General features: G+C 36.8%; 1 protein-coding gene across 4 annotated transcripts in view; it reads right to left on the bottom strand.

Moving 5' to 3' along the window:
* Positions 1–23667, bottom strand: part of RhoGEF3 (Rho guanine nucleotide exchange factor 3) — a 536802-nt gene that overhangs the window by 12470 nt on the left and 500665 nt on the right. For all 4 annotated transcript variants that reach the window (XM_067152080.2, XM_067152079.2, XM_067152077.2 and 1 more), the window contains exons 14-16: positions 22334–22555; positions 17624–17764; positions 5677–5805 (exon numbers count right to left, since the gene is read on the bottom strand). In XM_067152080.2, coding sequence (XP_067008181.1) covers positions 5677–5805; positions 17624–17764; positions 22334–22555 — 492 coding nt within the window. The remainder of the gene's footprint in view (positions 1–5676; positions 5806–17623; positions 17765–22333; positions 22556–23667) is intronic.

Genomic DNA, 23667 nt, shown 5'->3' with positions numbered 1-23667 from the left:
TGGTTTTACGTTGCACCAACACAGATAGGTCTTATAGCGATGATGGGATAGGAAAGGGCTAGGAGTGGGAAGCGACTGTGGCCTTAATTAAGATACAGCCCCAGCATTTGTCTGGTGTGAAAATGGGAGACCACAGAAAACCATCTTGAGGGCTGCCAACAGTGGAGCTCAAACCCACTATCTCCTGGATGCAAGCTAACAGCTGCGCGCCCCTAACCACATGGCCAACTCGCCCGGTAAGGTAAGAATTAAAAGAAAGAGTATGACTCCCCAGTTTTTCTTACACATGTTATTCTCTCATAAGTTTATACAATTTTCCTTTTTTTTTTTTGCATGATGGTGAGTTTATGCTGCACTTAAGATAAGGCTGGCCTACATAACCTTGTGCTGTGGTATTTCATTCATGTCCCATTGATTTTCATCCAGTTTCCTATAATTTCTTACATGCTTTAAAAATATCTTTGTTCTAAAAGCATCATTTTTGCTTCATGTAATGGAATGCTTGTGTTATTGTTCTTATTTATCCACTGAATTCCACCAGAACTCATACTTAGGAGCCAGTTCCCTCAAGAACAAACTTGCTCTACAGATTTGATAATTGGATCTCTGGTCATGACAGGGTGGTACTTGTTGCATTTCTTTTACTATTCATTTGAAACTGTTGATACCACCACCACCACCACCATCATCATCATCATCATCATCATCATCATCATCATCTCAGTTCTCTGATTTGTTGAGACCTGTATGCAGTCTTACTGCTGTCCCTGAATAATTGAACTATATTAAGATAGTTTTTTTTCCCAATGAACTTAGATTAATTAATACCGTATATGTGACTGCTTATGTGTATATGTGTGTTGATACATTGTAATAATTATATTTCAGGTTGGTAATATTTGCTTACTGGTGCCAAAGATTTTGTGTTTAGGCCTACTTTTAGATGAAGATTTTAACTCGAATGTATGTTGCCATGTGTGTCTGACAAAGATACCATTGTCAAAATTGGACTATTACAGGAGACGACTTATTAAATTGGGGTATAATTGGGCACAATAAAGTAAGTGGAGATGTCGAACTTATTAGCGCCTAAGATGATCTCTCACGGTGTTTTTACATGTAAAACAGGTCGCAAGAGTTTAAAAGTTGTAAGCGCTGGTGCTAACTTGAAACCTAGGTCGGAGCCAGCGTTGCGCTGCGGTGGACCAGGCATACTTACACCAGTGATATCACTCCTCTTATTCGTTATGCCTGTATCTTTGTAAATTCTAACACAAAAATTATAATGTGTCAGTTATCTTTGAATGTGTAAATATAAGAAAATATAACTGTTTATATTGAGCACAGTATAAATCAAACTGAAATATCTTGAGAAGGCTGGTTTTCTTGTGATTATAATGTCTTTAAAAATATATATTTACTAGCAAGATACCCGTGCTTCGCTACGGTATTATACCGAAATTTATAATTGAATGCTTATTGTTTTATATATATAATCCGCCGAAATTCGCGATCTGACTCGTTTTCTGCGAGAATCCACCAAAATTCCCGATCTGACTGGTTTTCTATTATTTTACGGCACGTTTCCTCACATTTTTCAATCTTCTTTTCCAGCAATCGATTTCGTACATCCCGGGCTAGGCTCAGGTATTCCTCCCGGTCAGTTGGGTCCGTAAATCTTTGCCATCCTTTCCTATAATCATTTTTAATATGGATAAAATCCTTCAGGAGATCCGGCGTGGTGTCATATTGGGTGCCTTGGCGGCACTGAACCCGCGGCCGGACTGCACTCTTAGTCATTACCCGTCCAGGAGCCGTTGCCAGCGCGGTCCGCACATTTGACGACGGTCCGGAACATTATTATTATTATTATTATTATTATTATTATTATTATTATTATTATTATTATTATTATTATTATTATGTGTTGCTGGAATGGCTGATGACAGGGAAAACCGGAGTATCCGGAGAAAAACCTGTCCCGCCTCGGTTTTGTCCAGCACGAATGTCACATGGAGTGACCGGGATTTGAACCACGGAACCCAGCTTTGAGAGGCCGGCGCGGTGCCGCCTTAGCAACGGAGGATCCTTATAAGTACATTAATAACAGTAAAATCAATTGGTCTCACCTCCTTCTACACCCCACCGCCGTTAAGTTTATTTACCGCCACCCCCACCAACCCGCAAAAAAATTAAAAGAAGGCTTGTTTCTTTATGTTTAAGGGAGATTCCAAACACCAATGTTCACGTCTATTACCTTCAGTTTTGAGATATAACTATCCCCATAAAAGTAATTTACTTTTTTCACTTCATTTCACACTACTCCCCCCCCCCAGAGTGAACTTTCCCGAAAAAAAATACTTGTTTCTTTAATAGTAAAGGATCTTCTAAATACCAATTATCACGACTCTAACTTCTTCAGTTTTTGATTTATGTGTCCTCATGAAAGGAATTCAACTCCTTAACACTCCCGCCCTCCAAGATGGTTTCCCGCCCAAAACGCGTTTTTCTTTGTTTTTAAAGGAGATCCAAATACGAATTTTCACATCTGTAATAACTTTAGTTTTTATTAGATGTATGTATTCTCATACAATTAAGCCAATTAATTTTTCAATTCTTTCACACACACACCCCCCCCCCCCCCCCCGCTTCATTGGATTTTAAGAGAATACGTGTACTTTTACTTTTAAAGCAGATTGAAAATATCAAATTTCACGTCTGTAAAATATTCATTTTTGATATATCAGTAGCCTAATTAAAAGAATTCAACACCATTTTCAGTCACTTTTACCCCCCCCCCTCCACCCAGGTGATATTTCCGAAAACTAAAAATACATGTTTCTTTATGTTTAATAGAGATAAAAAATACCATTTTTCACTTCTGTAACATGTTATGTTTTCTGGATATACTGTAAAAATTCTCATTTCAAAATTTCACCCCTTTTGAGTTCCCCTTAAGTGGAGTTTCCAAAAACAAATCACCTATGTTTCTTTACATTTACAGGAGATTCCAAACACCCACTTTTTACGTCTGTAACATTTTACGTTTCCAAGATATTCTGTAGATATAGTCTTTCAAAAATTCACCCCAATTTGTCACTCCTGTTTAACCGCCATTAATTGGATTTTCCGAAAACAAAATATACGTGTTTCTTTATTTTTAAAGGAGATTCTAAATACCAATTTTCACATCTACAACCTTTAAAAGTTTTGAGATATAGATACACTCATTTTAAAATATTGCCCCCCTTTCACCCCCTCCCTTAATTGGATTTTCCAGGAAAAAAATACTTGTTTCTTTATTTTTAAAGGAGATCCCAAACACCGAGTTTCAGGTCTGTAATATCTTCAGTTTCTGAGATATAAGTAGCCTCATTAAAGGCATTCAACCCTTTTTCCACCCCTTTTCATTCCTCCTATTGCGATTTTCCGAAAACAAAAAAATACGTGTTTCTTTATTTTTAATGAAGATTCTAAATACCAGTTTTTACATCTGCAAACTTTAAAAGTTTGGAGATAGAGATTCACTCATTTTAAAAATTCACCCCCTTTTCACCCTCCCTTTAACTGGATTTTCCGAAAACAAAAAAATACGTGTTTCTTTATTTTTAAAAGAGATCAAAAGTACCAATTTTCAGGTCTGTAATATCTTCAGTTTCTGAGATATAAGTACCGGTATCCTGATTGAAGGCATTCAACCCATTTTTCCCCATTTTCACCCTTTTTCACCCCTCCTATTGGGATTTTCAGAAAACAAAAAAATACGTGTATCCTTATTTTAAAAGAAGATTTTAAATACCAATTTTTACATCTGTAAACTTTTAAAGTTTTGAGATATAGATACACTCTTTTTTAAATTTCACCCCCCTTTTCACCCCCTTAGCGACGGAATATCAAAAAATCCTCTCTTAGCGAGCACCTACATCTTAATATGAATATATCCCCAAAATTTCATTTCTTTATGTCCAGTAGTTTTGGCTCGGCGATGATGAATCAGTCAGTCAGTCAGGACAAGTTATTTTATATATATATAGATAGATATACTGTACCCCAATCAATGGTTTGCTGAGTAGTGGAAAAGAGCTTCATAGTCACAATCGAACGTCACTGTTCCACTTCCTGCAAAGTGTGTTCACTCTCTCACTTCACTGTGATGCATGCTGGGCTTGCTACATAAGCTGCCTGCATTTACATCAGTCCAGCCACATAGGATTAGCCTCAATGGGCACCCAGCTGAGCACCTCTGGTTTAAAGGAGGAGGAATTAGGGATTGGATTAATTTTAAAGGAAGGATTGATTGATTGATTGATTGATTGATTGATTGATTGATTGATTGATTGATTGATTGATTGATTGATTGATTGATTGATTGATTGATTGATTGATTGATTGATTGATTGATTGATTGATTGATTGATTGATTGATTGATTGATTGATTGATTGATTTGATGTCTCTCTATTTGACAACCATGGGGGGCCTGCGTGCCTGGGTGACGATGACGGTGACAATGCTGAGATACGGAGAGCGTGAAAATCAGTGTCGGCACATTGACAACTCCTCTTGTATAACCAAGAGATCTGCTCAAGGCTTAACATCTCCATTTGATGGACGAATCACGATCAACAGCATCATATGCCCTCACCCCACATGAACACAGCAGAGAGGTTTGAAATTGAACTAGGCTTTTGGCATGCAATCTACTGATAGAAATTGTATACTACCACCTCTCCTACCCTACCGCCCAACATTCTGACAGTGAAAACTTTTTTACCTATCGGACTTGAACTGACCAGCTACAGTATCAAAAGACATGATGCCATGTCCATCATGGCCAGCAGACAGACTAGGTACACAATTGATAGGGAAACATCCACCTGGGTGATAGCCCTAAATTCAGATCAGTGGTGAATGATGATTAGTGATGAAACAGGAACAATCTCAGACCAAGAAGGGGCCCTTGAGTCACTCTCAACTTACGCATTCCTGGAGAAGGATTGTGAGACAATGATCAAACTGCAAGAGTGCATAACTCCTAAACACATCTGTCTGGTTTCACTTTTAATAAATCACAATATGACCCTAGCTATCATGTGCAGACATTTTGATATGATGCCATTCAGACTGTCAGCAGGTCAAATTTGACATTCTGTTCTTCTCTACCAGATGGCAGAGAAACCACAAATCTATTGGGCAACCTACTGATGAGTTTTAATTAATTTTGTTGAGTAAACACCGAATGCGTCACCAGATACATATTTTACGTGTCAACATTGCAGTGAGTACCAAACAGATTTTTCCCCATCCATCCAAAATCTGACTGCCTCTGACAGGTTTGAACCCACGATCTTGGGATCTGGAGGTTGGCATTCTACCACCAATCCACAGAGGGAGCTTTCTATTAGTAAAATGATCAAAAGACAATGCAAAGAATAACATGTAAAAGAAACATTTTTATTTCAAAATTCAAATGTGACAATAAACATCCATTGCCTTGGTTAAGGTACAGCCCAAGCAAGCATTTGTCTGGTGTGAAAATGGAAGACAATGGAATATTGCATGATTGTACTCTTGCCTGGTACATTATATTTAACCAAAATCTCTACCTCTCTAGTCCTTCCAACATGTAGTCTATTATAATGTCAATAATTCAATAGAATATTCAACATGGTCTCACCTTTTTACAGTAGACTAACTGGTGATCAAAAAGAAACAACGTGATATTGCTAGTCCACATTCCAGTAGTGACACGGATAGCTTCTCCTTGATGAATCAGCTGAGAACTGACTTCAATTAAGTCTTCACCCTTAACAGAAAAACAACAGTGTGAGGAGATAAACTAGAATTCAAAGAAAATACAACCTCACAATAACAATCAAGAAAAATAGAGCACAATCATTTTGAAAACAAACAAACAAACAAACAAATTAATTAATTAATGAAAATCCACAGCCTGTTTCCAGTCATACGACCAGGTCAGGAAATGGAATGAATGAAGCCCCCATCTAGCGGTGAGGATTGGAACTGAGCCGGCTGCCGAAGCCTGTCGCACTCCTCTGGGGCAATGATTAATGACTGACGGATGAAATGAAATGATATTGGTGAGTGTTGCTGTAATGAATGATGACAGGGAAAACCTGAGTACCCAGAGAAAAACCTGTCCTGCCTGCACTTTGTCCAGCACAAATTTCACATAGAGTGACTGGGATTTGAACCATGGAACTCAGTGGTGAGAGGCTGACGTGCTGCCATCTGAGCCACAGAGGAAACAAACAAACAAACAAACAAACAAACAAACAAACAAATAAATCACATTTAAGTTATTAAATGATCAGTACAAAATTTTAATTATACCCTTAGTGCAAGGAATTTGAAACGAAAAATAAAGTTCAACTCTCCTGACCAGAGGTTCTAATCCTGACTTTCTGGTAAGTATACGGAAATAATATAAGCTGAATGTTCTTTTATTTTTAAAGTTATTTCTGTGGAAGTAAAATAGCTAACTGAATTCACAAAAAAAAAATTAATTCCCTCTTCTTTTTTTCAAACTACTTCCTTGAAACTTGGCTACTACAGAGTCTGGTTGAAATTAGGGAAAACAATTCTGATACCATATTTATTCGAGTAACGGCTGCCACCCCAAAATGGACAGACCCCTTAACATTTTGGAAAAGAATTTCTCCATTTAATGGGTGTATTCCATTTTCATCAAAAATGTCTTTGTAATATTTTAAATCTTACCATCAGATGGATTGCAGTGTATATGCAAACTGGTACACGAAGATTAACCCAACAGCGTGGAATGCTGTACTAAGTACGGCATGTCCCAAATGTTGGCAAGTGTGGAGTGATGTACCTATTCGCAATGTGCAGCATCTGCATTATGCTATCGTCTGTTGAAGGGATTGTGAACTAAGTCAAAATCTCTTTTATACAGGGATAGTGTATTGTTTCCTCTTCAGTTTGGTGGATATATCAACTCTCTCTGTTTATTATTTCCTTTCCTTTAAGTAACTTGAAAGTCATTAATTTTAGCACTGTGACAACTGATCTTGGCAGGACAGTAAAGTTCAATTTTCTAAGAGTATTTCTTTGCTTTAGAAGAACAGTTACAATGACTCAGGTGATGATGATCTGAATTCTGATGATTTTTGTTGATAAATGATGTTGCTGGGGCAGAAATGCCAAAAGTGGAAATGATGGCAAGGTGTGTGATAATGAGCCACAGTTTGTGCATCAGGTGCTTATGCTTTCAAGTTGGAAGATATGTCTACTTAAGTGCTTCAGAGAAAGGTATTTCATGATTTAGTGTAGATGGAACGTATTATACTGTACCAAAATTTTGTGTGAGCGTGTGCCGAAAGTACTGAGTTACAGCAGTTCCAATATCACTCATTTTCTGCTCCTAATTTATGGTGAGTAGCTGTCTTCTTCCACACTAGCAAGTGGCATGCACACTGACGGATTAGCAGTTGCAGACTCAGTTGTGCTCACCACAAAATACACTTTCCCCACAGGATAATTATTTACGGCATGTATGCAAAGACAGAAAGGATGGTAAATAAACTCCGCTGTCATAAAGCAGCACTAATAGATGAAATTAGACCTGAAATGGTGAAGTGTAGTGGGAAGGCAGGGAGGGATGAAATGGCTTCATAGATTAGCACAGAGTGTTGGCAAGGTACCTTCAGATTGGACAAAAGCAGTAATTGCACCTATCTATAAACATTGTGTTAGTAGTGTGAAGACTAGTATAGGAAAAACAAAATGGTTTAAAGATGAAACTGATCTCCGACAGGGAAGTGTACTATTCCCCATACTATTCATCATAGTCATGGATGAAATTCATAAGAACATTAAACAGAGATTGGGAAGACAGGCAACAAAAGCCATGTTGTTTGCAGATATTATAATGATATGGGGTGAGGATGAAACAGAACTGCAAAAACAAGTAGTTGTATGGAATCAAGAGATAGAAAAATTTGGGATGAAAGTAAGCACAGAGAAAAGTAAAATAATAGTGATGACAAGGGGAAGGAAGGAAAAGGAAAGATAAAACTGCATGGTAAAATTCTGGAAGTGGTTAAAAGTTGCAAGTACTTGGGAAGTGTGATCACAGAAGATGGAAAGATACCGAGGAAATTGGAAAAAGAATACAACAAGCAAACAGCTTCTACCAGAGTGTAAGGGGTATTTTGTGGAACAAAGATGTTGCAAAGAAATGTAAGAAAGTATTATATTCAACCTATTATGAACTCATTCTAACCTAAGCAGCTGGATCATAGACTACAACAAAACAAGAGGAGAGTAGAATACAGGCAGCAGAGATGAAATTCATAAGATGTATCGAGGGCAAGACCAGAAAGGGTAGAATTAGAAATGAAGAGATAAGGAAAAGGACAGGAATCCTGAAACTTCAAGACAGGATAGAAACAACAAAACAAAAGTGGTATGAGCATATGATGAGAATGGAAGAAGAGAGAGTGCCAAAAAAAGCTTTTTTAGAGAAGTTAACAGGAAAAAAAAACATGCGAAGACCCCAAAAGTGGTAGACAGATTCAGTGTGGGAGTGCACAAAGAAGAGGGGAGGAAAACCAGAAAATGTACTTTAAAAAGGAGAAGAATGGAGGAGAGACAGGCAGCGATGGAGGTCCTTGATTCACAATCCAACCCGGGAAGCTGGAAACGGAAAATGAAGATGATGATGATGATATAAGCAAGGGAACAGGATGGATTGCAACAATCATCAAGGTATCTCTTTAGACATGATATTGTATCGTGTCAAGAAAATAAGGTGAAATTCTTAATGTTTTGCAGAAAACTGTGCTCTGCGTCCTCAGAAGAATTCTCGGCTGTCCACAAGAAAGGCTTCTTAAACAATGACACTTTTGAATTTGAAACGTTATAATAGAAGTAGAAGTGGAAATGGTACGTTCATTCACCACCAGATGTCCCCTAGGACGTGGCACAGCGCTAGCGTTCGAAGCGGAAGCTGACCAAACCATCACAATCAGACTAAGCAGTTCACATAACGTGTTTGCGTAACATATAACAGGTGTAAGACATCGACATAAGCCTGGAATGAAACATCTGGCGACGAGGAACGTACAAATTTGGAAAATACCGAGACGAAATAACAATAGTGAAGGGGCAGGAAAGGGAACTATCTACGTAAATTCTTAATGGCTGGCAACCAGTATTACTTAAGTGATAGCCGGTGTCCCCGTTGAAATTGTTAGGATTACTATATATTTCCACAGCTTCCCGTATAATCCTGGACGTGTAGTGTCTAGTGTGGATAAGAGCTCGAGCATCTTGGAACATGACATCATGACCCGACGATAGAGCGTGCTCAGCTATTGCCGATTTGTCAGGTTGGTTGAGACGAATATTACGTTCATGTTCTTTGATACGGGTACCAATGGACTGGCATGTTTGGCCGATGTATACTTTACCGCACGTACAGGGAATTTCGCATACCCCAGGATGTAAAAGTGGGGACAATTTCTCCTTGGTTTTACTCAGACTGTGAGCAATTTTAGTGTGGCAAACACGGTTTTTATATTGTGTTTGCGAAGGACCTTGCCAATTCGATCTGTGGTGTTGTGAATGTAAGGCAAGTAGGCAGTTCCCTTCACTTCTTCCTTCTGTGAGATTTGCTTGGTCATTTCTCTGGGATGTAGGGCTCTATGAATCTGCAAATTGCTGTAACCATTACCCTTAAATGCGACTTTGAGCGTGTTCATCTCCATCTGGATATGTGATGGCTCACAAATTCGTCTCGCCCTCTTGGTGAGTGTCGTGAGGATGCCTTGTTTTTGTGCTGGATGGTGGTGAGAATTTGCATGAAGATAGCAATTTGTGTGGGTAGGCTTATGATAGATGGTATGTCCTAAGGAGCTGTCCGGTTTCTTTCTTACTAGAACATCCAAGAAAGGAAGGCATCCGTCCGACTTCATCTCCATAGTGAATTTTATTGACGGATGTTGCTGATTTAGGTGGTCTATAAGGTGTCTATAAGTACGGGCCATGAAAGCATTAATGGCAACAAGGAATTTCATTGATGTGTATACCAGACTACCTCTGCCAGGTTTGACCCGCTATCTTGGGATCCGGAGGCCGACACTCTACCACTGATCCACAGAGGCAGATTGGTGATGAAGGATGTGATGAGTGGTTGAGAGGAAGTTGGATGAAAACCAGTGTGGTTTCAGACCAGGATCAGGTAAATGAAAAATGCTACAAGAGGAATAGACAGTTGTGTTTATGTTGTAGATTTAGAGAAAGCATATGACAGGGTACTGAGGGAAAAGATGTTTGCCATTTTGGGGGACTATGTGATTAAGGGTAGATTATTAAAATCAATCAAAGGCGTTTATTTTGACAATTGGGCTGCAGTGAGAATTGATGGTAGGAAGAGTTCTTATTTCAGGGTACTTACAGGGGTTAGACAAAGCTGTAATCTTTCACCTCTGTTGTTCGTAGTTTACACGGATCTTATGCTGAAAGATATAAAGTGCCAGAGAGGGATTCAGTTAGGTGGAAATGTAGTAAGCAATCTGGTCTATGCTGACGACTTGGTCTTAATGGCAGATTGTGCCAAAAGCCTGCATTCTAATATCTTGGAACTTGAAAATAGGTGCAATGAGTATGGTATGAAAATTAGCCTTTCGAAGACTAAATTGATGTCAGTAGGTAAGAAATCCAAAACAACAACAACAACAACAACAACAACAACATCAATAATAATAATAATGATAATAATAATAATAATAATAATAATAATAATAATAATAATAATAATAATAATAATAATAATAATTGTCTTCTGGAAAGGCTTGGTGGTGACATAATATGGATGAACTGAATTGCAGAGATGTCATAAATACCCAGTACCCAAGCCAGGGAAATTAAGAGTACGAGGAGGTTGATTTTGGGGAAGATGTGGGGTAGGTTTACCATTTTAAACTATCAGAAATTTATGTGCATACTTCAGTTGTGAGAATGGTTTATCCAGTACCTGTTTTATACAGTTCAGCCTTTTTATGAAAGTAACCCCCACGCTCAGTCACATTACCGGTCACTGTACCGGTAACTTCAAATAAACTAAAATTGTTCTGAGAGCAATAACACTACTGAAATACAAAATCATTTTCTCAACTATAAACAATCAGTAAGATGTCTTATCTAGTGTCAAAAATTTTCATTTTTAGGTTACGTATTGAATTGAGATTTACATTCAAAATTGTTAGGTATGGGGATCCACCTATTCAATACAAGAAATAGTGATAATTATAAAGTCATCACAAATTCATTTTATTTGGGACCGGTTTCAGCAATAGGGTATGGCATCAGCAGCCTAGGAAGTAAGACAAAGACATTGGACATAGAGTACATTACATTTAAATGTACGTGCTTGAACCAAATTACTTTACATATGTACAAGGGGTTTTATCATTAAAATTGAATAGAGAAAGGTGTACACCAAATATTTGTACAGTTAAAATTACAAAAGTGGAATGAGCTTTTTTCACACTGTAAAACATGGGTCATTAGCTACTTTGTAGTCATAATGGTATATATGAAAATGAGTGTCTTAGTTCAGTAATGACTACGCACTCTTAATTTTCCTGGCTTAGGTACTGGGTATTTATAACATCTCTGCAATTCATTTCATTCATATTATGTCACCACCAAGCCTTTCCAGAGATATTATCATCATCATCATCATCATCATTATTATTATTATAAAATTAAAATGTAGATTTTTACTTCATTACCAATGGTCATACCCGTCGTTCACTGGTTTTTTATCTTCCTCGGTAGATCAGTGGTGGTGTCCGACCCATGATCACAGGTTCAATTCCAAACAACCATGACTTCCTCATCGTATATACTTCCTGACCTCAAACTTCTGGCTTAATTAAACAGATAACAGAGTGCTGGTATTTCACTTCTGTCTACTTATACATCCTTGTAAGAAGACACCAGGGCTGCAGTTATAGGAGTAATGTAAGTTTCTTTTTATAGGTAGGTCTACTAAAATGAAATGCAATCTTTTAGGGTTAGTGTCCTCTTCTGTTGTTTGGAATTGAACCCGTGATCATGGGTCGGACACCACCACCGATCTACTGAGCGAGCTAATAAACCAGTGAATGATGTGTATGACCGCAGGTAAAGCTGTAAAATTCTACACTTTAATTTGATAATAATAATGATGATGATGGTTGGCATAGGGATGTGGCGACCCCATCACCCAGTGGGAAACCACTGCAATCAGCTACCCGAGTACTGGCGGGAAAACCATAACGTTTGCGGGGTATGGAGGAAATGCCTACTCCCAGTCCTGAACAACAAGGATGAACTTGTAGTGTTTCATTTATCACCAATTCATACTTCATTAATCACCTTTCCAGATCACATCTGGAATTGTAAAGCCTGACCTCGGTCAGAAATGTTTCTATCGAAAGATCAGACAATCAATGATGATGAGTCTTCTAATGAATAAATTCACTGGTGTGGACAAACAACAACGAGGGTCTGCACAAAGACACCACTCGGAATCGGTGGGGTGTCAAGTAGAAGACCTAGGCGAGTCGGAGTGCCTGGAAGCCCAACAGACAATCGACAGACAGCTGACAGACAGTGGACAAACCCAACAATGTAAGAAGAGACTTAAGTTCAACAAATCAGGAAAATTTTCATATTTTGCAACATTAAACATTAATTCAATAAGTAAGGTGGCCAAGTTGAAACATTTAACTGATATGATGGACCAACATAGGATTTTAATAATGGCTTTACAAGAACTTAGGAACACAGACCAGGACCCAATTGAATCAGGAGGTTACCATCTCTACAAAGGACCTCCAGGACAAAGAGTAATGAAGAATGTCCCCCAATTTGGTGTAGGTGTTCTTGTTCATAGTAGCATAATAGACTCAATTGAAGATTTTTCTTCAAACTCTTCGAGGATGGTACTTCTAACAGTTAAAGTAGGGAATAAAACTTATACTTTAATAAATGTCCATGCACCAACAAATGATAAAAACAATAAAGATAGAGAAGGAGTTGAAAACTTTTGGGAAGAACTTGATTACATATTATCGAAGATCCCTGATGAGCATATAAAAATCTTACTTGGAGATTTCAATGATAAAATAGGCAGAGAAAAGAAGTATCGCACAGTTGTAGGAAAATGGCCAGCTCGTAATTAACGAACAAAAATGGCCAAAGATTAACTGAACTTTGTGCAGATCATGGACTCATTTTGGAAACCACCAGATTCATGAGGCGACCACATAAACTTATGACATGGAAATGCCCAAATGTAAAATTGGGAGAGTTTCAAATTGATCATGTTGCTATGGATAAAGATTATCATAAAGAAATTTATAATGTCACAGTCCTCCATGGGGTAGACATTGACTCGGATCATTATATCTCAAAAATAAAAATCAAGTTGGGTATAGTGCGCATTGGTATCACCCAAATATCACTATAAAATTTGTCACAAATGGAACATAATAATTGCTTTTACACATATCAAGTGAAAAATCCCTGGCAAATTAAGAAATATTTGATTTTTGGAGAATATTATGTATACGTACTTTACCACTTTACAAGTACATTTGGTGTTGCGCTCACAGTGACACACGTATGTCTTTTGTCTTACACTTTCAACGATTTCGTGTGTGATATCTGTGTTCACTGAAGTTCTTTGCTTTTTCTTTGTTTTCGTTTCATTGCTTCACTTGTCAAACATCATCATTTCATGAATTGTATCGCGATATGCAATATTTAATAGGCGACAAAATGGTATGGCCAATGTACATAAGAAAAATTCAGTGGACTAGTGATTTATTGGTTATTTCGTTCGAACAGAAATAAAAATATTTATAGGTCCAGGGATCATGCTATTTTTCTGTTTACCTCCATTTTGCTGTTTGAACTGGCCGCTCTAGTCATGTGGACAAAGATAATGAGAATCCACAGACATAGCACTCCCATTCCACGGTGCTAGCCCTGGACCTGAAGAAAGTAACAAAAGACAGCACCAGCAGCGCAGTACGTCATAAACCAGTCCTGTCTACAAGCCTTACGTATGTTTTCAGATTTCTCAAATAACGACGGTATTTCTTAATTTGCCAGGGATTTTTCACTTGATATGTGTAAAAGCAATTATTATGTTCTATTTGTGACAAATTTTACAGTGATATTTGGGTGATACCAATGCGCATCGTACCCATCAAGTTAACACCAAAAAGGAAACATAAACGTAATCATCTCAAAGCAAGAAGAAATTATGATCCCAGTTACTTAATAAATAATAAAATATATTTAGAGAGATCCAAAACACCTTCAAATGACAAATTAGAGACGATGATCAACAAACTTAAAACCATACCTGAAGAAATCACTCCAATTAAAAGGAGAAAGAAACATGCGTGGTGGAACGGGGAATGTGACAAAGCAATTCAAGCAAGGCACATGGCATGGTTAAATGATCAACAGAGGAAAACAGAAAAATCTGGAGATCTAATTAATGCCAGAAGACAAACAGCTAAAGAAATTAGGACAATTAAAAGGAATTATCAAAAGGAAATGCTTAACACTATAGAGGAAACATTCAATCAGCATAAAACAAGAGACTATTACAAAACATTCAAGCAATATCAATCTAAGTTTACCCCTCCCACACTTATGTTAAGAAATAAAAATGGAAAAATGGCACACAATAATCAAGATAATGCTAACATCCTTGCAGAATACTTTAAAGAGTTACTTAATTGTGAGGATCCTGTGGAACATTCAGAATTTGACCCTAATCCAAAAAATAAAACTCCATTACAAAAGATTATACCACCAGTTTACAATGAAGTGAAAACAGCAATTAATGCACTTAAAAACTACAAAGCAGCAGGAGAGAATCAAATAGTAGCAGAAATATGGAAGAATGCTAATGCTCAGACTATTCAAAACCTACATAAATACATAATTGATATTTGGAACATGGAGAAGCTTCCCGAGAAATGGAATACAGCGATAATCCACCCACTGTATAAGAAAGGTGATCGCTCTGATCCAAACAATTGTCGGGGGATATCCTTGCTTGATATTACATACAAGATTTTATCCAAGATTATATACACAAGAATCCAAGAACAACTCGACCAAGAACTTGGAGAATATCAGGGAGGATTTCGACCAGGTAGAAGCTGTCCAGATCAAATCATTAGTTTAAAATGGATAATGAAGCACCAAAGAGTTCGAAGTAAGGGTCTAGTCATCACGTTTGTAGATTTTGAAAAAGCATACGACAGTATTCATCGTGAATCATTATTAAATAGCCTTAAAGAATTTGGCTTACATAAAAAACTTGTTAACCTCATTAGTATGACTAAAAATACGAAGGCAAAAGTTAAATTTAGAGGTGAATTATCAGAATCATTCACTATAAGAACTGGACTTCGACAAGGAGATGGACTTTCACCATTGTTATTTAATTGTGCATTGGAGAAGGTTATGCGTGAATGGAACAAGAATGCCAACCATCAAGATCGGTAGAAATATTAAACTCAACTGCCTTGCTTTATGTATAATATAACTATTTAAAATAGTTTATTTGAATCTGCCTTGATCAATACACTCATTAAATGAAAGAAAAACTATTTACGGGAAATCTCAACCATTCCCTTCCTCAGTGGTCAGATCAAAGAACAAAACATTATCACACAATCCTTTGTTTAACAATTTAAAGAAGTATTGTCCTAATACACCATATCAAAGAGTATAAAGAAATATTATAAAAATGATCAATACATAAAATTTTGGTTGAACTGAATGAGAATACTATATAAATTTTGGATCTTCAAGTTTTTCCTCATTTAAGGAGCAAAATTTCTTTTTACTCTTTGATATGGTGTATTAGGACAATACTTCTTTAAATTGTAAAACAAAAGATTGATGTTTTGTTCTTTGATCGGACCACTGAGGAAGGGAATGGTTGAGATTTCCCTAAACATGTTTAGTTTAATAAACAGTTTTTCTTTCATTTAATGAGTGTATTGATCAAGGCGGATTCAAATACACTATTTTAAATAGTTACATTGTACATTCAGACTAGTCAATACGGACCGAACACAATATTAATCTATCATGGTTAAGTTTATTAACTGCCTTGCTTTTGTGGATGATTTAGCATTACTTGCAAGTACAATAGAAGAGGCTAAATTTCAAATTGAACAACTAGAAATTATAGCAAAAAAATGGGATTACAAATTTCATTTGAAAAAACAGAAATGATGCCAACTTTTAAAGTTGATTTACCAGTTATTCAACTGAACAGTAATAAAGAGATTAAAATTGTTCAGAAATTCAAATATCTTGGGGAAATAATAACATGGAACACAAATGAAAAAGAAGCAATAGAACACAGAACAACTAAATTTAAACAAGCACAAAGACTTACCTGGCCAACCTATAAAAAAAACTTTCGATAAACGCTAAGCTGAAACACTATAATTCCATAGTTAAACCAGAGACAACGTACGCTAGTGAAACTTTCTTCAAATTAAATGTAAAATCTACAACAGACAAATTACAGAAAACTGATAGAAGAATTCTTAGAACAATTATTAATAAAAAACACCAAGTTGATGAACAGTGGAGATTGTTGCCTAACAACATTATTCTATCGTGAATGTGAATCAATAATATCTACAATGCGTAAAAGAAGAATTTCCTTTTTCTGTCACATATCAAGATTACCAGACACCAGGATATTGAAACAACTATTTGATTATTTTTTGAAAAATAAAATCAATAATAATTGGTTCAAAGAAGTTCAGGATGATTTGGAAGAATTGGGTATAACTCGGCAACAAATCACAGACATAAAAGAGAAGAGGATTTTGAAGAACAAAAGCATAAGTCTCAAACTAAAAACAGTTGAACGGAAACAATATACTATATCGGACACACAAAGGGCTTCCAGGTCGGAGAGGATGAGAAAGTTCTGGGAGGAGAAAAAGAAGAAATTAACTCAAATGCATTGATTTAAGTGCTCCAATGTGGGTGTAAAATATGTAAATAATAAATAATGATGATGATGATGATGATGATGATGAATAGCCTCTGGAAAGGCTTGGTGGTGACCCAATGAGGATGAAATGAATGGCAAAGATATCACAAACATCCAATCCCCAAGTCAGGGGAATTAAGAACACAAAGAGGTTGATCCCAACAATTGAACCAGGGCCATCGGACCAAAGGCAAGCATTCTATCCATTCAGCCACAAAGACGGGCTTTAATTTGCTAAACACTATGCTACAATTTCCACTGATCAGGCGTTGAGTATTGGTAGTGGCAGAGGCCTAGGCAGTAGCTTGTGTAACAGCCTTGACAACACTGCAGGTTACTCCAGTGGCTCAAAACACCTAAGACTTGATGTTCACTAAACCAACTGTTGAAAAAGCTAACCTAAGTCTAGTGGTAGCCCAAGTCTTGATTCCAGCATACACCACTGCTGAGAATATGCCAAAATGTTGCATTTAAGCTTCATTCTTATATCTATTCCAAATTTATAGTTTTAAAAAAGGAAAAAATATATATATCTACTCACTTCCCAGCCTTCTACCCTTTGCTGCCATACAGCCAATTTCTCCAAGCTCTCCATCCGTCTTTTTCGTTCGTTTATGAGAACTGCAACATCTCTCATGGCTTCCAAACCTTCACGTATTTTGTCATGGTCAGGATGATCAGCCTACATTGAAAAGTTCAGAAAGAAGAAACTTTCAATGCAGTATGGAATGATAATTCAATACAAACTTAAAACTTAAGTCTTACACAAAGAAAATTTTGTTTAAATAATAATAGGAAAAATCTCAAAAATTAATAATAATATTCTTAATAAGCATAATTGGTGCAAAATTTATCTACAGAAGTAAATACCCAACCTATCAATACAGCACATAGTCCACAATACTGTAAATACAGTAATACATAAGAACAGACAATCAGCAATTTCAGTTGCACAAGAAATTTTATCAATACCAGTACATCAGCAGAAAAACACAAAGAAAGCTCATGGAACACTTCCTGTAAATGCTGGAGAAGAAAGAAGATTAATCTTATGTGCACTAGACTCTCACGGACTACAAGCTCAAGCAAGATTCAAAATTGTCTACACATATCTAATCATATCAATTTTGAATTTAACAACTAATATGGTAATTACTTTCATACCGGTACCTATTTTAAGGTGCACAATCAATTTAACTTTTGTCAGTATTCAAGTAATATACAAAAGCACAAAATTATTTCAATTGTTTACTTTGGCATGCTTGGCACCCTGCATGAAGTTCGTAGGGTAGTGTATGTGATAAAATGTTCCTCTTGACAAGCCAGAGAATTACTAGTATAAATGAAAGGAAAAAGAGGCCAGGAAAGAACTGGCCTGGACCTAGTTAAGAAGTTTTGCATTCTAGATACACTTTCCAGTACATCTACTGTGTTACGACTTATCTCACCTTAATAATGAGAGCGATGGGCGATGTGTGCATGTTTTAGAGCTAAAATCATACTATCATACTATGGGTATAACAGCATTACTTTCAAATCCACCATCAAATGCAATACGAATATTCCCTACGATTCATTAATTTATCATTGGCTGAGAAAATGTATTACATTATCACTAATATAACACAATGGTGGATACAGTCATTTAGGTAGTAGATACAGGAGGGATATATCTTTACTGCCTTAACGAACGTCTGAAAAAAGTTTCATACTATTTTGTAGTAAACTACCACCCTCCTAGTACTTCATCCATATGTGTCCTGCGTAGCAGCAAGGTCTTCTGGGTATTTTGTTGTAAACATAACTCTATTAAAACCTACCATCAGCTGTACGATCAGTTCCAGACAGATCCCAAACTATGCTGCGTGTAAGCACTACCACAGAGAGATTGGGGGACATTTGCATATTTTTCGTTCAAGTCCTATGGAGACTTACAGAGAAATGTTCATCATCACAGAATTCAAGCCATTATAGCCAATGCATCAAGGCACATTTCAGGTTCTTGAGGAGGTTCATGGATTGACAGAAAGTGGAAACAAAAGAAGAACTAATGTCATTGCACATCACAATAAGAAAGTAAAGGGATATATAGTTGACTCTACTACTTGTTTTGAGAGCCATAATAACAACTCAAGGAAGTAAATCAGGAAAAACAGCTTATTTATAATCTCACTATATCCTGCCATTTGAATGTCATTGATGTAATAGGGCTATCTTCCTCAAATTCTGTAGTCTCTTTTTAAAAACAAAAGGAACTAATAACAAAATAGTTCTGACTGCCATTAAAGACCCCTGACTTTCTTTTTCTAGAAATTATTCTTATAAAGTAAATTAACAATTTACTGATTCAGGACCTAGGTTTTGGCAGATGGTTTTTCATATTCAGTACCCTGTAAATGGTTTAAGTGTTAGCAAGGAACAACCAAATATCAAATCACAAATAAAGGAACATAAAAAGGAACACATAACAGGATGATCGTAATGAGAGGTCAATGCGGGAAGAGAAGCAAACAAGGGCAAACACAAAATCATAAAAGGACAAAAACATTCTCCATATTTTTATACACAGCATGATTGGACATGGCTGTAGGCTGTACTGTTTATCTATGATAACTAAAAATTCAGAACTTGTAGCTACAAAATACAATTTTTAAGTAAATATCAACTTTTTTCTTTTTTTCAAAGAAACAGAACACTATTTGGATTCTACACACCTTAAACTGCTTTTCCACATAATCACTACCATTATTAAGACACTTGTCATAATAGAGCACCAATTTTTATATGCCTTTGTCATGGAACAATGCTGCCTGGCATGAAAGCTACCCAAAGCAGAGAGAATGTACCATCAGTGGGCCCTGTTTCATAAAACTAACTAATAATATTACCTAATAATATTATAACTCATAAAAATAATTATTAGTTAACCAAATTCTGTTTCATAAAGATTCATTAGTCAGCTGATACAAATAGAGGTTAGAATTGGTCTGATGCATATGTTCTCAGTTTGTGTTTGTTCCTAGCAGTAGGCTAGGGCTTGACTACAACTGGCTATTAATCCATATGTTCAATAGGCTCACTTGATATTTTCGTTGTTGTGACTTTGATACATATGAGAATGGATAAAAGAAGTTAAAATAATGTGAGAGAAGAAAGTTTGTTTGCGGAAAGTGATTGAGTTAAAGCGCCAACTATTCGCAGCCTTTTGCACACTATAACCCTCCTCGTTCTTTTTACTTTATTTTATTTTATGTGCTCTTAAAAATCTCTATTGAGATGGACTAGCAAAATCTTGGTTTACTACCCCCTGTTGGAGGGGGCCGTAGGAAAACACCCATGGTATCCCCAGCCTGTCGTAAGAGGCAACTAAAAAAGGCCCCAGGGGCTCTAAATCTGGAAGCGCAGGTTACGACCATGGGGCCCTGAGTTAATTCCTGGCATTGCTTCCAATTACTTGTGCTAGGCTCCTCACTTACACCTATCCTATCCGACCTCCCTTGTTAAACTCTTGTTATTTTCCGACCCTGACGGTATTAGGTTGTGAAGCCTAAGGAGTCTAATTTTCATGCCTTTTGTGGCCCTTCTCTTTCCTTGCCCGATACCTTCATTTTTCGAAGTGTCAGATCCCTTCCATTGTAGCCTACTTCCTCTTTAAAAAAATAATCATCACCACTATCATCTTGGTTTACTGGTGACATAAGCCAATATTTTAAAAGATACCTGGAGTGTCCAAGCCGAACTGCACTAGAGAAACACAATGATACTGTGTATCACTACGAACCGGTGGAGTGCAATGCAAAGCTGGTATTTTAAGGTTATGCTTCATTCCTTGCAGTGGAATGTTCTATTACCAATCCTGTCAAGCAAATACTCAAAAGTTCTGTAATCTAACCTAAATCTCCCATTGTATTCATATGTTTGTTACATGCCAGCATGCCAGTACAGGCTAGTTTTGACGTAACATTTACTGAACAGTGAATACCTACACTAATTCCTTATCACTGTTTGAATCAGAGTCAACCATTTCAGTGATCTTCACGATTTTATGCCAAAATATTAAATTACTACTCACTTTGGTTTCACTAATAATATGAATTATGAATCAAAATACACTCATGGAAATAATCCTTATAATATGAGTAACTTTTATTAGTCATGTCTATGAAACAATTTACTAATATTATTACAGATATCTACTAATAATTTTGACTCATAAACTAATTACTAATATTATTAGCTAATAACTCTATGAAAGGAGCCTCCGTGGCTCAGACGGCAGCGCGTCGGCCTCTCACCGCTGGATACCGTGGTTCAAATCCCGGTCACTCCATGTGAGATTTGTGCTGGACAAAGCGGAGGCGGGACAGGTTTTTCTCCGGGTACTCCGGTTTTCCCTGTCATCTTTCATTCCAGCAACACTCTCCATTCTCATTTCATAGCATCTATCAGTCATTACTAAATCACTTTGGGAGTGGCGACCCCATCGTACTAATAGCCTATATCTGCTTCATTCATTCCATTCCTGACCCGGTCAATGACTGGAAAACAGGTTGTAGGTTTTCATTTTTTTTTTCAACTCTATGAAACATAATACTAATATTATTAGTTAATATTATTGGTTTCTTACTAATAATATTAGTAAAAGATGTTTTATGAACCAGGGCCCTGTCCTCACAAAATTTTGCTTCAACCACACCCACTAAATCATCTGTGATGGCAGGCAGTTGGAAGTTCCGTGGAATGTCATGCACATGTTGACGACCGTCCCTGAGCATTCAAACCCACTTCTTCACCATTCCATCTGTCACTGCACTTTCACCATAATCCTCACACACTTGGCAATGGATTCAAGCTGGTTTAACGTTTCATGGATTTCAAGAAGCAAATCACGAACCGTTTCTCATAGTCCGTGGGTTGATCTGTTGTCTTGAACATTTTGAACACTCACTACAAGATGGCCATCCTATGTGAATGTCTCCAACATTAAATGTGGCATGTTAACAGATGAAGGAAGCCATTGTTCACACATTTTTTACAATTTGCTTTATGTTGCACCAACAAAGATATATGGCAATGATGCGATAGGAAAGGGCTGGAAGTGGGAAGGAAGCAGCTGTGGCAAATTATGCAGCAAAGTTTCAATACATAAATTTTAAAAAGTGGAGACACCTCTCTCTTTTCCATTTAGAATATATATATATATATATACAAAATTACTTAAAGCTACAGGCAAAAGGCAAAAAAATAATACCTTTGTGTATTTGAGCAATTCGGCTAACTGCAATGGATATTTGCATATTCTTTGGACCGGGGTAAGCAAGTATCCATCAAGAGGAATTTCTATAAGCCCACGCATCAGTCTGCAGGCTTCGAAGAATTTGCTGTAACTATTATGTTGATAGAGCTCCTGCAACATTGCAGTTGCCATAGGATGACTATTGCAGTATTCTGAGTACATTCGGAACCCTGAGAGCTGGAATAGAAATCAATTGATCAACTGTTATGAGAGAAATAACACACACTATTTGTAAAACAGCAGTAAAATTATACAGTAAATAAATGGAATTATTAATATATTTAAAGGGAGGAACAAAGACCAGTGCTGATTTTCTGGTCGTTACGCTCTGTGATGCATACCATTGAACTTTTTAATGCTCAAAAAAAACATTGCTTAATAGGTACATTATAAGGAGAAATTTAGGTAAATTTTACATTATATATTAGTCAATTTTGTCCACATCTGGAATAATTACACAATTATTTGTTGGTAATCCTTTCAGGTATCATGGCAGCCAATCTCACAGCCATCTTGAATCGCATTGAGAATAGTGGCACCTACAATATTATTCAAATTGTAGTACAGTAAAACCTTGTTAATTCGAAGTCGTTGGGACACAAAAATCGGACTTCGAATTACTTGATTTCGAATTAACCACCAACACGTACTTCGGAAATGCCAAGCCTTGCGTCCTCACAATATATTCTAAGACTCATTACTGCATGCAATTAACCTTGACTCACAGTTTAAAGCTCTCAAATATCATGGAAAAAACTATTTCCAAATGTATCCAACAAGGTGGATTTACAGTATTCATATAATGCACTTGGAAAACTCACCGGCAAACATAACCTCATGCAATGAAATCAAAAGAAAGAAAACATGTTTCAAAGACGAGGAGAGATCTATAGGCTTACTGGCTCCCCTGTGCAAGTGCTTTATTCATTGGATTACTGTACTGTATGCATTTTTAGATGCCTTGTGCTTGCAAAGAATGTACCCGATGCCCTTAAAACATCGCGGCTTATCGAACTTTTCTATGACGAGGGGAGAAAGTCTCTCGCTTCCGTCCACATTACAACAACAGTACAGTGACTATACTTGTATGATTTCCCGCCATGGCACTTCTAAGACCCATTAATGCATGCAATCACCTTGATTCTCAGTTTAAACTGTTCAAATGCCACCATTTCAGAAATTTATCCAACAAGGTGCATTTACATTATTCAAATAATGCTCTTGTATAAAACAATGACAAACATAACCTTATGCAACGAAAGGAAGAAAAATACGATTCAAAGACGAGG

This window comes from Anabrus simplex, chromosome 1 (assembly GCF_040414725.1).
Source record: "Anabrus simplex isolate iqAnaSimp1 chromosome 1, ASM4041472v1, whole genome shotgun sequence".
In the NCBI taxonomy this organism is placed as follows: domain Eukaryota; kingdom Metazoa; phylum Arthropoda; class Insecta; order Orthoptera; family Tettigoniidae; genus Anabrus; species Anabrus simplex.
The sequence above is the reverse complement of the archived record's forward strand: the minus strand, read 5'-3'. Positions and strand labels throughout refer to the sequence as shown.